We start from the raw sequence: 14,698 nt of genomic DNA on the forward strand, positions 1-14,698 counted from the left end.
AGGCGGAACCTCCTTGGCTGCTGAGCCCCGGGACCGCGCGGGGAGGAGGCGGGGCTTGCGGCGAGCATCCCGGCGGAGGAGGGGCTAGACCTGAGAGAGTCCGAACCTGCGCGCCAACGCGAGCCCCAGTCTGCCGCAGGTAACTGGCGCCCTCCCCGCCCCCCTCGCCCCGCCCCCAGACCCCCGGGGCAGGCCGAAGCTCCCATCCCTGCAGAGTGGAATCTTCCTCTTAGGGTCTTGGCTTCCCCATGTCGGGGCTTACTACCCACAGCGTGCACTGAGGGAACGTCTTCACGTTTCCCACCGCTCCTCCCGCACCCGGGTTCCTGGTTGGCGCTTGATCTGGCCTGGAGACTCACACCCTCGAAACCTTCTGGGTAGCTGGACCTCATTGCACCCTGTCCACCCGGCCTACTCCAGCAGAGAGCCCCTGACTTTATCGAGTGGCCAGGACACACACACAGCCTCCCCGCATAAGGGGTAAAGTGGGAGCCACTTGGTCCTGGATGACCCAAAAGGTCCGGTCCTTGGCAGTGGTCACGAATACAGGCAATGGTGAGAAACTGTCCATAGTAGGGAGGAAACCCAAAACTAGGGCTGCGGGATCCAGGCCGAGACTCCTGTTCTTACTTGCCCTGTGTCTCCAGTGAATCCCAGAACCTCTGATCCCCAACGATCTTCCAGACGGAGGTTATCAAATGCCCAAATCCCTTCAGGGCTGTTGGCCACTTGGGGAGTTGACTGCTGAGAAGACGGGGCCAGCAAACTAAAGCTTGGTGTGCTGTGAGCTGCCCTCCTGCCGTCGGGAGGAGGTGGCACTAGTGCACACCCAACATGGGCCTCTAGAGTTAAAGTAGCAGCCTTGGCTGGACAGGAAAGCAGACTCGCCAGCCTTAGTCTGTGAAAACCCCTCCCTCCTGTGTAGCCCCTCCGCCCCCACCCCAAGGACTGGTAACCTCCCATTCCCCTTATCTTGACCTCCCCTGGGACTCCTCCCTCTGTAGACACAGGCCTGTTGCACCCAAGGATGCTTCTGTCCCAGCATGGGGCAGAGTCCTGAGTGGACCTGCATCCACCCCTGACAGTCTGCTGGCTCAGTGTCTTTCCAAGGGATGGCTTCCTGGGCAGCACTGGTTTGTGTGGGGCCAGGGATCTGGCTCAGCTGGTAAAGAATCCGCCAGCAATGCGGGAGACCTGGGTTCAATCCCTGGGTTGGGAAGATCCCCTGGAGAAGGGAACGGCTACCCACTCCAGTATTCTGACCTGGAGAATTCCATGGACTGTATAGTCCATGGGGTCACAAAGAATCAGACAGGACTGAATGACTTTCACAGGGATCTGGTTGGAGCTTTGTTTTCCTGGATGAGTTATTTCCTCATCTCCCTTCCCAGTGGCAGAGAGTGGGGGTGCTGGGGTAAGGCAGGTGCAATTCATTTGGGGGGCTGGTGAGGTGAGGCTTAAGTGAGCCAGTAAAAGTGGAGGGATTGATGTCCCAGCTGGAGAGTAACTGCTTCAGTGAATCTAGGAAATCTATATACTATTTAAATTTCATTGAATAAATTTTATAGACTGTTTAAATGTTGTGTGTGTGTATGTGTGTTAGGTTGCTTCCGTCGTGTCCAACTCTTTGCGACCCTATGGACTGTAGCCCGCCAGGCTCGTCTATCCATGGGATTCTCCCAGCAACATTACTGGAGTTGGTTGCCATGTTCTCCTCCAGGGGAATTTTCCAGACCCAGGAATCGAACCCTAGTCTCTTATGTCTCCTGTACTGGCAGGAGGGTTCTTTACCTCTAGAGCCTCCTGGGAAGCCCTTAAATGTTATAGGTGTCATTTTAATAAAGTCCACACTGTTTTCAGAGTTGTAGGCCAAAGTAAACAGAGCCTTCTTTCCAGCTGCCGGACTCACTGCACTTCTGGGAAAGCTGAAGCAGTGCCTGAAGGGCTGAGCTGGGCTGGTTTCTGAGAGTGCCAAGCTCTGATGACCGGGGTGGTTGTGCGAGGCTTTTTATATGCACAACACCATTCAGCGTAGCCCCATGAGGCATTTCACACGTGAAGAAACAGAGGCACAGAGGTGAAGTGAAGCAAGCCCCTCTCAGAGAATAGCTCTGGCTCTGAGTCCCTCTGGTTTTTACTCTACCATTAGGTAAATTAAGGGGCTTCCCTGGTGGCTCAGACGGTAAAGTGTCTGCAATGCAGGAGACCCGGGTTTAATCCCTGGGTTGGGAGGATCACCTGGAGAAGGAAATGGCAGCCCACTCCAGTATTCTTGCCTGGAAAATCCCATGGACAGTGGAGCCTGGTAGGCTACTGTCCATGGGGTCACAAAGAGTCGGACACGACTGAGCGACTTCGCTTTCACTTCACTAGGTCAATTAAACAGCCTCAGTGGATATTTTGATCTTTAGTTTCCTTGGTCTATCATTTAATAACTACCTACTGAGCAGCTGCTCTGTAGCCAGCATGATTCGAGGCATCAACAACATAGCAATGAATGAAACAGGAAAAAAATACCTGCCCCTATCGAGCTGACATTTTATTGGGGAGAGGCAGACAATAAACATGTAAGCATATACATATACTATTTGGTATGTCAGATGGGGGGGGAATAGAGCACAATATGAGGGAGAGACAGTCCTAGGGCTGAAGAAGGTGGCAATTTTATAAAGGGCGGTTAGGGAAGGCCTTGGGCTTCCCTATATAGCTCAGCTGGTAAAGAATCTGTCTGCAATGCAAGAGATCCTGGTTCGATTCCTGGGCCAGGAAGATCCCCTGGAGAAGGGATAAGCTACCACTCCAGTATTCTTGGGCTTCCCTAATGGCTCAGATGGTAAAGAATCTGCCTGCAATGGGGGAGACCTGGATTCGATTCCTGGGTTGGGAAGATCCCCTGGAGGAGGGCATGGCAACACACTCTAGTATTCTTGCCTGGAGAATCCCCATGGACAGAGGAGCCTGGCAGACTACAGTCCATGGGTCCCAAGAAGTCAGACACAGCTGAGTGACTAAGCACAGTAGAGCACAGGGAAGGCCTTATTGAGAAGGTAACATCTGAGCTGAGACCCAGAAGAGGTGAAGGAGTGAGCCAGAGGCTAGATGGGACACAACAGACTTGGACCAAAGTGTTCTTCAGGGCTTTTGTAGCCCTTTGGATCCATGTTTTCGGAGGGGGCACCCCGTTACACTAGATTCTTGGAAATCTTAGCTGGTGGGCTTTTGGGGGCCCCTGATTCATTCTGCCTGTTCACCCTGGCTCCTGTCCTTCTCTAGAGTACTCAGCATGCTGCGCTTCCTGGTGTCCCGGCTGTTTGCCCTGCACCACTCCGCCACCTGGTACTTCTCAGCAGCAGCCCTTCCCAGCCCCATCCCAAACCCAGACATCCACTACAACCAGCTACTCATCAGCAACGAGTGGCATGATGCAGTCAGCAAGAAGACTTTCCCTACAGTCAATCCTGCCATGGGAGAGGTCATCAGCCATGTGGCTGAAGGGGACTGGGCGGACGTGGATCTGGCAGTGAAGGCAGCCCATGCAGCCTTCTAACTGGGGTCTCCATGGCGCCGAATGGATGCCTCAGAGCGAGGCCAGCTGCTGAACCACGTGGCTGACCTAATGGAAAGGGATCATGTCTACTTAGCCTCACTGGAGACCCTGGACAATGGGAAGCCTTTCCAAGAGTCTTATGTCTTGGAGCTGGGTGAGGTCATCAAGGTCTACCGGTACTTTGCTGGCTGGGTGGACAAGTGGCACAGCAAGACCATCCCCATGGATGGTGAGCATTTCTGCTTCACCTGGCATGAGCCTGTTGGTGTGTGTGGCCAGATAATCCCATGGAACTTCCCCTTGGTCATGCAGACCTGGAGCTCGCCCTGGCACTTGCCACGGGCAACACTGTGGTCATGAAGGTGGCAGAGCAGACACCTCTTTCTGCCCTGTACTTGGCCTTCCTCATCAAGGAGGCAGGCTTTACCCCCGGGGTGGTGAACATCATCACAGGCTATGGCCCAACAGCAGGAGCAGCCATTGCCCATCACAAGGATATCATCAAAGTTGCCTTCACCGGCTCCACTGAGATGGGCCACCTGATCCAGAAGGTGGCCGGCAATTTCAGCCTCAAGAGAGTCACCCTGGAGCTGGGCGGGAAGAGCCCGAGCACCATGTTGGCTGATGCCAACATGGACCATGCCGTGGAGCAGTGCCACGAGGCCCTATTCTTCAACATGGGCCAGTGCTGCTGTGCAGGTTCCCGGACCTTCATTGAAGAATCCATCTATGATGAGTTTCTGGAGAGAACCATGGAGAAAGCTAGGCAGAGGAGAGTCGGGAACCCATTTGAGCTGGACACCCAACAGGGGCCCCAGGTGGACAGGGAACACTTTGAACGAATCCTGGGCTATATCTAGCCTGGCCAGAGGGAGGGGGCAAAACTTCTCTGCGGTGGGGAGCGTTTTGGAGAACAAAGTTTCTTCATCAAGCCCACCGTCTTTGGTGGTGTGCAAGATGACATGAGGATCGCTAGGAAGGAGATCTTTGGGCCTGTGCAGCCATTGTTTAAGTTCAAGAAGATCGAGGAGGTGATTGAGAGGGCCAACAACACCAGGTATGGCTTGGCTGCTGCTGTGTTCACCCAGCATCTGGACAAAGCCATGTATTTCACGCAGGCACTCCAAACTGGAACAGTGTGGGTACACACCTACAACATTGTCACCTGCCACACACCATTCAGAGGATTTAAGGAATCTGGCAATGGGAGGGAGCTGGGGGAAGATGGGCTTAAGGCCTACACAGAGGTGAAGACGGTCACCATGAAGGTTCCGCAGAAGAACTCATGAGAACAGCTTCCAGGGAGACCCAGCTCTAGGCCAAGGATGCCACCACAGCCACCTACCAGTGGTTGCCAAACATTTGTTTAGCCATTTCCCTTTATTTGTGCCAGATGAACTCTTAGGGGCAACCGCAACAAAGAAAGCAATTAAAATGAAAGCTACTGTAGTTAAAGCTGGGATGGGGGCTGGACTCCGAGTCCTATCCACCTGTACCCCAGCACCCTTGGTGGGCCTGTGTTACTTCTATGAAACCTTAGTAGTCTTTGAAAGACAGATAAAAAATCCTTGATCCAGACCATGGCTCTTAGTTCTTCCTGCTGGTCCAAGGACTTCCCGGTGAATTAACTGATGTCTTAGTGGGTAGACTCTCCCAGGGGATTGAAAGTCATCAGGAATTTGGATTCATGTCAATGTATGGCAAAACCAATACAGAATTGTAAAGTAAAATAAAAAATAAAATAAAATAAAAATAAACTCAGCCCCATAATCTCGGTCCCATTCTCCAGTGACATACCCTAAAAATCAAGGAAGCTTTTCTTCTAAGTACCAGTTGCTGGCTGGTTTACTTGCTTGCATTACTTCATTTTGCTACTGATTTTCCTTAATTTGAAAGAGAGTGGACATAAAATGCATATATAACCATTACTTTAAAATAATCTCAGACAGCCCTAATGTCAATCAACTAATGAGTGGATAAACAAAATGTTTCCGTGGAATGTCTCTTAAACTGTTCAGCCTTAAAAAGGAAGGAAATACTGACACGTGCTACAGCATCGATGAACCTTGAAACCATTATTCTAAGGGAAAGAAATCAGACGTATAAGACCACGTGTTTTATGATTCCATTTATAGGAAATATCCAGAATAAGCAAGTCCATAAGACAGAAAGTATATTAGTGGTTGCCAGGGGCCAGGAGTCGGGGTGGGGAGGGAATGGAGATAACTGTTAATGGGTATAGGATTTCTTCTGGGGAAGTTTGAAATTTCTGGAATTAGTGATGATGGTTGCACAACTTTGTGAATATACTAAAATGCACTGAATTATATACTTTAAAAGAGTGAATTCATTAGTTAAAAATTAAAACAAGCTCACACATTCTGCTTGCAAATCTATTTTGTATCAATAGTCTCTTGCTGATGAACATTTTACAGAGTCTTAGGGATGGAAGGGACCCCAATAGTCAATAATCCCCTGCATAATACTTCTAGTTTTGATTTTGTTTTTTCTCACCTGGGTGACAAAGTGCAACTTTAAGACCTTGAGATAAAAGTGCTGGCTTCTGCCTAGAGCGAATCTATTCGAGGTCTCATTTTAAGGCTTCCACTGGCATTGTCCCTCCAACTCTCACCAAAACACACCAGCCCTCAAGCCAAACTCAACATCAAGGCCATCCTGACACCCTGGGGTTTGAGGAATTGCAGACCTGAGAGTTCAGTATGTTTGTTGTTAGTCTCACAACTCCATTCCCCAACTGATGGGAGTGAGTCAAAGTCAGCTACAGCATGATACAGAAACAATGCCGATTCCCTCTCTCCTTGTCTTCCATTCTAGAACTTGCTGCCCATGGCTCACCATACTTTTAGGTCCACTCAGCCTTGTGAACGCACCCTCATCATCTCTTTAATACCCCATGTCTCACCTAGGCATCAAGGTGATTTTGTTCAGTATCCCACCTTGGAGTTGGCCTGAAATTGCTTCCTATGGAGTCAGTGTCCGATTTGTCCCCTCATCTCTGCTTCCTAGGGCCCCCTTTTTCCATTTGACTAAGACTGGAGTGACTCTTACTGCCCCCTGAAGTGCACCTTTTACCTATTTCTCTTGGAGGCTGTTGACACTTTGCACAATAGTGAAAGTTTCTTGTGAAGTAGGGACACGAGTGCCTGGGTGGCTGGGTTGGTGGGGCCTCTAATCACTAATGTGCAACATCTCAATAAGTTAAAAGATCCATCCCTCACTTGCTTCTCAATACTTCTAAACCAAAGAAGAGTTTGATAGAGGGCATCCCAGTGCAGAGTGGGACTGGGAAAGGATAATCTTCTAGGTCCCTCGTGTGTGTATGCTAAGTCACTGCAGTCTGTCTGACTCTTTGCTACCCTATGGACTGTAGCCCCTCACTTCACCCTGAAATTCTGAGAGTGAGGAGTCACATAGGTCAGATTCCCAATCAGCGCAGCCTCTGCAGACTCTCAGCACTCATCACCATTGCTCTGAATGCAGACAGGTGTGAACAGGGAGGTTGAACCGGGCAATATTGCCAAATGTAGACACTGCCTGCATGACTTCACTTGGTCATAAACACTGCAGTTCCAGGACCTCCACCCACTCAAAAAACGTAAAACAAGTGCCTTGTCGATCACTATGCCTTACAGTGTTTTCGAAGTCTTATAATAATCCTATCAAGTAGGCAGTAGGGTTACCCCTTTTATCAGATAAGGAAAGGGAAGCTGAGAAATTTTGTATGCAACTCATCTGGAATCATTTTCCCATGTGCCTATGCTATGAGCCAGAAGGGAGTTGTGATACCATCAATTATAAGTATGTATTCAGTCTTCATCCATTTCTGGCACAGCTCCTAAAACCTTTGGAATTTACCTATGTGACCAGAGTGATAAAGTTGTCTTTACTTCGTAATTAAAAAAATTTACTGGGGTATAGTTGCTTTACAGTGTTGTGTTAGTTTCTGCTGTACAATGAAGTGCATCAGCTGTATGTATACACGCACGCCCTTCCTCTTGGACCCCCCACCCACCATCTTCCCCTCACTGAGCTTCCTACACTATACAGCAGATTCCCCCAGCTCTCTGTTTTACAACTGGCAGTGCACGTACGTCAATTCCCATTTCCCAGTTCACCCCACCTTCCTCCACCTGTGTCCACAGGTTCATTCTCTATGACTGCATTTCTATTCCTGCCCTGCAAATAGGTTCATCTGTACCGTTTTTCTAGATTCCACATATATGTGTTAATATACGATATTTGTTTTATTCTAACTTATTTCACTCTGTATGACAGACTCTAGGTCCATCCATGTCTCTACAAATGACCCAATTTCTTACCTTTTTACGATTGAATAATATTCCATTGTATATGTGTGCCACATCAAGATCCATTCATCTGTCGATGGACATTTAGGTTGCTTCCATGTGCTGGCTATTGTAAACAGTGCTGCTATGAACTTTGAGGTGCTTGTGTCTTTTTGAATTATGGTTTTCTCAGGGTATTCTGGAGAAGTCAATGGCACCCCACTCCAGTACTCTTGCCTGGGAAATCCCATGGATAGAGGAGCCTGGTAGGCTGTGGTCCATGGGGTCGCTAAGAGTCAGACATGGCTGAGCGACTTCACTTTTACTTTTCACTTTCATGCATTGGAGAAGGAATGGCAACCTACTCCAGTGTTCTTGCCTGGAGAATCCCAGGGATGGGGGAGCCTGGTGGGCTGCCATCTGTGGGGTCGCACAGAGTCGGACACAACTGAGCGACTTAGCAGCAGCAGCAGAGTATTCTTGCCTGGAAAATCCCATGGACAGAGGAGCCTGGCAGGCTACAGTCCATGGGGTCACAAAGAGTCAGACACGACTGAGCGACTTTACTTCAGGGTATCTGCCCAGGAGTGGGATTGCTGGCATCTTTTGTTATGTTAATGAAGTGTCTCTTGGGCCATAAGCATGAGGGCTAATTGCCAGGAGAATCAACCTTGGAATCAGAGGTCTGGAGCTTTCAGTCCCACCCCTCTGACTTCTCAGGAGGGGAGAAGGGCTGGAGGTTGAATCAATTGCCAATGGCCAATGATTTAATCAATCATGTCTGTCCCAAAGTCTCCATAAAACCACAAAAGACTGGCTTCAGGAAGTTTTGGTGAACATGTGGAGACTCCAGGGAGAGAGGGGAGCTTGGAGAAGGTGTGGGAGCTCCATACCTTGTCCATGTACATCTTGTCTGGCTGACTTCCTGAATTACATTCTCTTGTGAATAAACTGGAGCTCTAGTAAGTAAAATGATTCCTGAAGTCCATGCTCTAGCAAATTAACTGAACCCAAGCAAAGAGGGGTTCATGGGAATCTCCAATCCAAGCTTGTCAGTCAGAAGTACAGGTGACAACCTGAACTTGTGACTGGTATCTGAAGTTCGGGGTGTGTAGGGTGGGGAGACGTCCAGTGGCCCTGTCCCCATCTCTGGGTAGATAGTGTCAGAACTGAGTTGAATTCCACTCCCTGCTGGTGTCTGAGAATTGCTTGTTGGTGTGGGCAACCCCCCTTCTGAGTAACACACACATTAGCATTGGGTCCAGGAGATAGGGGAGAGGGAGTCACACTAAGAGTATATCTAATGAAACGCCAAAGTCTGTAGCGCCCACAGCCATGCCAAACAATCCCAAACACCCAGCTTCTTTGCTGGAGCCATCGGGGCTGCCGCTCCATCACCCAGATTCCAGGCCATTTAAGAACTTCAGTTTGGGTTGGTTGTATTATGGGTGTGAGACTGACCTCTGGTGGCTACTTTGTTAATTAATTTGAAGGCTACTTAATTATGGGAATACTTCATGTTGTCCTCAGGTTTCAGACAGAGGACAGCTCACTCTGGCACACCACCCACAGCACCTCCTTGCAGGCGTGCACAGTGGTTAGAGTGTTTCTTACAAAGATGCTTTTAGAGTTTAATCCTCCTTGGGGCTGTTCACGCCTACCTTCCAACTTTGCTTATGCTGTTGCGCCTTCCTCCCTCTCCCAAAGTCAGCCCATTGTCTCGGAGCCCTGCTGGGGACCCATCTGCCGGGGAACCATTCTGGAGGTACCCTCCTCCCCCAGGATGCTTTCTCTGACCATCTCAATCAAGCCATCTCTGGCCTCTTTGAACTCATAGCACCATCATACTTTTAGTCTTGCCTGGTGGTAGCTGTTTGTTAGTGAGTATATAATGAAATGGGTTTGATTTTCTGTCCCATTATGTCTCCCATAGACCTCCAGCATGTCTGACCTCTCTCCCTGCATCCTCGCCACCAGGCACACAGCCCTCAGAGTGGACAGTGCCCATCCGTTCCCACATGGGACTTTCAGGGCAGCAGCACAGGGCAGTGATGCTGACCTCCCTGAACTGATGAGGAGAAGGCTCCTAGAGTAGAGGGAAGTGCCCCAGGCCCACAGACCACGGGAGGGCTTGACCTTGGTTCTGGGTCTTTCAGCTTCAAAGCTAATGCCTGTTCTTCCTGAGGAATGAGTGGGGCACCTTCAGAAGCAAGAGACAGGTCCAGCTCTCTGAGCCAGGGCTGCGACTCTGGGGGTGTGAGCAACAGTAGATCCCTCAGCACCAAGCAGGGCCCGGGTCCCAGTTGGTCCTCTGCGGATGTGTGTGCTGGGTGGATTTACCAATGGAGATGAGAGAGGCTTCTGTTCCCCATCCCCACCCCACTCCCTCGTATTGATACTAATGATTTTTACTCTTTCTCCTGACATCCAACCATTCCCTAATATCATGGGGGAAATCAGGATAAGGAAGAAGCAGCCACAATGAAAGGAGACACAGGCACAGTCAAGGCTGAACTCAGAGGCAGCCCTGACTGTAGAAACATTCACGCCCCAGGAGAGAGGTGTTGACTTGAGGTGAGAGTGGGCAAGTGTATTCAGTTCTGAATTCATTATTCAGCTGCAGACACTATAGCACTTTCTCTTCCCTTAATTAATTAAAATATCATATAATAATGATTCTCTGATTTAATGTTCAAGAGGCTCTGGTGAAGGCTGGGGATGAGGAAATTCATTAGAGGGAGACTGTTCACTGTCAACTGATTTGCTCACTCTTATTAATTTCTTTTGCGTCATGCATCTCTAGGGGAGAGGGGAAGGCAATTTTTTTCAGACAGGATTCATTTCACCCTAAAACTTGAAGAAAAAAAATCATTAAAAAAGAAAACCACCCTTTTCTGTTTAAGATGGAAAGTGAATACCTTTGGGATTGAACACTAGCTTTTTGACTTCTTCCTCAAGCCCAGTTATAACCCAGCTGACAACAGAAGACTGAGATTCAGGCCCACTTCTTATAGCATAATTCCAACCTCTTCTGATGACACTTAGGGGTGTAGCCAAAAACCCACCTGCCACTAGAGCTCCACCGCCAGTCACTAGTCCCCATGCACAAACTACATTGACTTCCCCACCCCTCTTCCTTTTGTGTGCTCCTTGCCTAGCCCAGAGTCTCCCACACTCACTTCCATCCCCCACTCAGATGGCACCTCTTCCAGGAAGTGTTCTTGATCTCCCCCTACTTTGATCACAAAGCAGACACTTTGTGCTGTGTGGCAGGATGGCAACCTTGCCCCACTCATCCCCACTTCAGTCTCACCTGAATGCAAGGCCCAGGTCGCACACACCTTCATATCGCCAGTGTTTGCACCCTTCTGTTCTCTGGAGAATGCTATTCTGGGTGCATGTGGGAGGTAGCAGAAGGCAAATCTAAGTGAATGAGTTCAACAGTGAAAAGTGAAAGTGTTAGTAGCTCAGCTGTGTCCGACTCTTTGCAATCCCATGAACTGTAGCCCGCTAGGCTCTTCTGTCCATAGAATTCTCCATAGGGGAGTGTGTTGCCATTCCCTTCTCCAGGGGATCTTCCCAATCCAGGGACTGAACCTGGGTCTCTCACATTGCAGGCAGATTCTTTACCATTTGAGCCTTATACAGTGGGAGACACCAGTTCAGAGGCAGTGAGAAAGTTCAGTCTGGCAGTAGGTGATTAGTTAGGGCTTGCTAAGAATTGCAAGCAAGATGACCAGGCAGGACTGTAACCACAGCCCAGATGTGAGAGGTAAGGAAGATTCTGATGAAAGCAGCTGATGTGGGCAAGCAGGGAAAAAAAAAAGGGCATGATACATAAGGAATGACGGAGAAGTATCAGCGGGGCCTGGATCCACCTACAGCAGTTTCAAGTACAGAAACCACAAAGATTGTCCCTAAAAACAGTTATTTTTGGAGTGCAAGGGTTATGTGACATCATCACATGTATCAAAATAGGGTAGAAAACTCAGGCTCTGAGGGAGTTCTGTTTCTGAATGGTAACTCACAGCACATATCTGTTTAGCCTCAGAGAGGTCCTGGGCTCTCACAGTGGAAAAGTGATTAGGTAGGAACAATCATATTAATCTACGTTTTTGGTTTTGGTGGAAACTTCACACAGTGTAACATTATTACTTTCATACATCATTACAATGCTGAACCCGGCCTCCTGCAGCCTTGATGCTCGGCCCTGTCACCCAAGGGCTCCATCCATCCTGCTCTCTGGGTCCACATCCAGCTCTCACCGGGCAAATTTGAGGTGATTCAACTGATTTTGCTGAATGCGCTTATCAGCAAATGCATGATGCTGTTCTCCCCAGCCACAGTTCCCTTTTCCTCTGACATAGTTTCACTAAGTGTCTTCCCAAGCCATCTCCCAGTCACTCAAATCACAGAGGAAGTAACCACAGACTTGGACACAGAAGTCACTCTCACGGGGGTGGGCTGGTGTGCTGTGTAGGAAGGGGATGTGAGCTGGTCCCCTAGAAGGCCCAGCCTCCAACAGACAAGCACAGCCTCCCATTTGTGATCAATTTCAGTTCTGGCTTTATTCAAAGAAGGGGTTCCAATGTTTTAAAGTTTGAAAACCACTGATCTAGTTTCATTCCCTACTTTGAAGGGGACTTGCTCAGGGTCACCCAGCAAGATACAGACGCATTCCCAAATGAACCTCATGTTTCTGGAGTTCCGGGACAGTCCCCTGCTGTGTTCGTTAGGGTGATGCCACCCCAACATTTCAGATGCAGAATAGCCAGGCTTAAAGGAAGAAAATGCAATTCCAAAAAGACTCCAAAATGCAATGCTCAAAGTGAGCGTCATGAGAGTGTTGGTTTAAAAGTTGAGACAGACCTTGAGGAGAATCCCTGAAACCCATGGAACTGGCAGCATCTTCCTTCCCAAGGATACAAATTGTTCTGAGAAGTAGCACCATGGAGTGGAAACGGTGCCAGGGGACCAGGCGCCCTCAGCTCCAGTCCTTCTCAGAGGCTTTCAGACCTCAGGCAAGCACTGTGCTCTCAGAGCTTGGTTTCTTCATCTGTAAAGGGGGAGGGACATTAATGCGCATCCTACCTGCCATCCCAGAGATGGGAAGTGACCGCAGACAGAGAAGTGTTTCGTGAAATTTAACAACTATCCACATGTGAGATCCCAATTTTGATTTTAAAGAATTTTACTCATCACCCAGGGGATCTATTTCTTTAGCCAGATATTAAATACTCTCCATCTGTCTTTCTTAAGAAAAAAGCAAGCAAGTTTTGTTTCTGGGTGAACTCAGAACATCTCTAAGTAAAATATACTTTACTGCACTCTAATCTACAGCCCAGAGAGAGCAGCTGACTCCTTTTTTTTACAATCTGATGTCCAAAAGCCAAGTCTCCACTGCCTGCTTGGTTAAAGAATGCTGGGCTTGTTAATAAGTGGATATCTTAGTCCCCAAATACCCAGCCTCTGAGCCTGGTTAAGTGTTCCATGTAGGACTAAATCTCTTTAAAATGGGAAAATAGCAGGAATAGATAAGCTATAGCCAGCTCTCCATACCCTCATGTGAAGCAATGCATTTGTTTTTGAGGGAATACTATTTTTAAAAGAATGCTGAGACTACACTTCTCATATTTTTTCTGTAGGACCATCTTACTCCAGGATGGCAGTGTTTGAAAGGACATAGGTTACATACAGTCCAAATAGCACATTCACAGCTGAAGAGACCAAGGCCCAGAGAGGGAGGGCAGATCACACAGCAAGTTAGGGGTCAGGCAGAGGACAGCAAGACCTTCCCCCTCCTCCTAAAACACACACTGTCTATCACAGAGCTCCACTAATCAACCATAGACAAATGAGGCAGAGTCACAGCTGACACACTTCGGTCCAGCCCTATAGAATTACATGGACTTAAATGTGACCTTCCCTTGGAGGGAGAAGCTAAAAAGAATTCTCACAGAGCTGTTCATTTCAAAAGTATAAAAAGGCTACATGCAGTCTGTTTTCCCAAGGTTTGTTTGCTCTGCTAAAAACTACATCTGCATACGAATCTAGTTTGCATCTAATACTTAAAAACATACAAAAGGGGTCACCTACAAACACAGTTTTTCTAATTCTTCACAAAGTGAAATGATCCATGACTTGACTTTTCCATCATCCTGTGATGAAGTTTCTAAGACCCTAGAAGAAAAGAGGGGGAAAAAAAAATTAGAGAAAAGAAGCCTGCTCTGTTATACTCAACTACATGTTAGACAGAAGGTGGGGGTAATGACCCTAACTTTAAATCTCTCCCCAGCCAGGAGGGGTGCTGGTGGGAGCAGAGGTGCCTATGGGGATCCCAGAATTACATATAAGACCTATGGGTGGGCATTTCAGAGAGGCAGATTCCAGTGTAATATGAGGAAGAACTTTCAATTACTGGAAAAATCCACAGATGGTTTTTTGGTGGTACAGAGCTCTGTGTCCCCGGAGTTATGCAAGCAAGAGCCAGCCTATTCTGAAAGCTGCAGGGAAAACTCAAGAGCTGGGCAGTGGCAATGGCTTAAAATTCCATTACTCTTTGTGACTTCTTTTGAAAACTCAACTATAATAGACTATATTCATAGCCTGGTATTATTTCTGTTTTTAAAATATAATTATATACTTATACATATATTTAAAATATGAAACATATATATATTCACGTGTATATACATAAATATACATAAAGGAAAAAAATCCTGATACCTGACTTTTTGATACATAAATGTTTCTATTTGTTGTTGTTGTTGTTTAGTCACTAAGTCTTATCCAACTCTGCGACCCCCAAGGACTTTAACCCACTAGGCTCCTCTGTCCATGGGAT

At 48.1% G+C, this 14,698-nt stretch overlaps 1 protein-coding gene across 1 annotated transcript; it reads left to right on the forward strand.

Moving 5' to 3' along the window:
• Positions 1–3,283: 3,283 nt before the first annotated feature.
• On the forward strand, positions 3,284–5,200 carry ALDH1B1 (aldehyde dehydrogenase 1 family member B1). The gene is given in 2 exon segments (XM_040226405.1): positions 3,284–3,863; positions 3,866–5,200. Coding segments are annotated over 2 exon segments (1,551 nt in total). The 3' UTR covers positions 4,837–5,200.
• The last annotated feature ends 9,498 nt before the right edge of the window (positions 5,201–14,698 follow it).

The sequence above is a fragment of the Oryx dammah genome, unplaced genomic scaffold (assembly GCF_014754425.2).
Source record: "Oryx dammah isolate SB20612 unplaced genomic scaffold, SCBI_Odam_1.1 HiC_scaffold_1, whole genome shotgun sequence".
Classification (NCBI taxonomy): Eukaryota; Metazoa; Chordata; class Mammalia; order Artiodactyla; family Bovidae; genus Oryx; species Oryx dammah.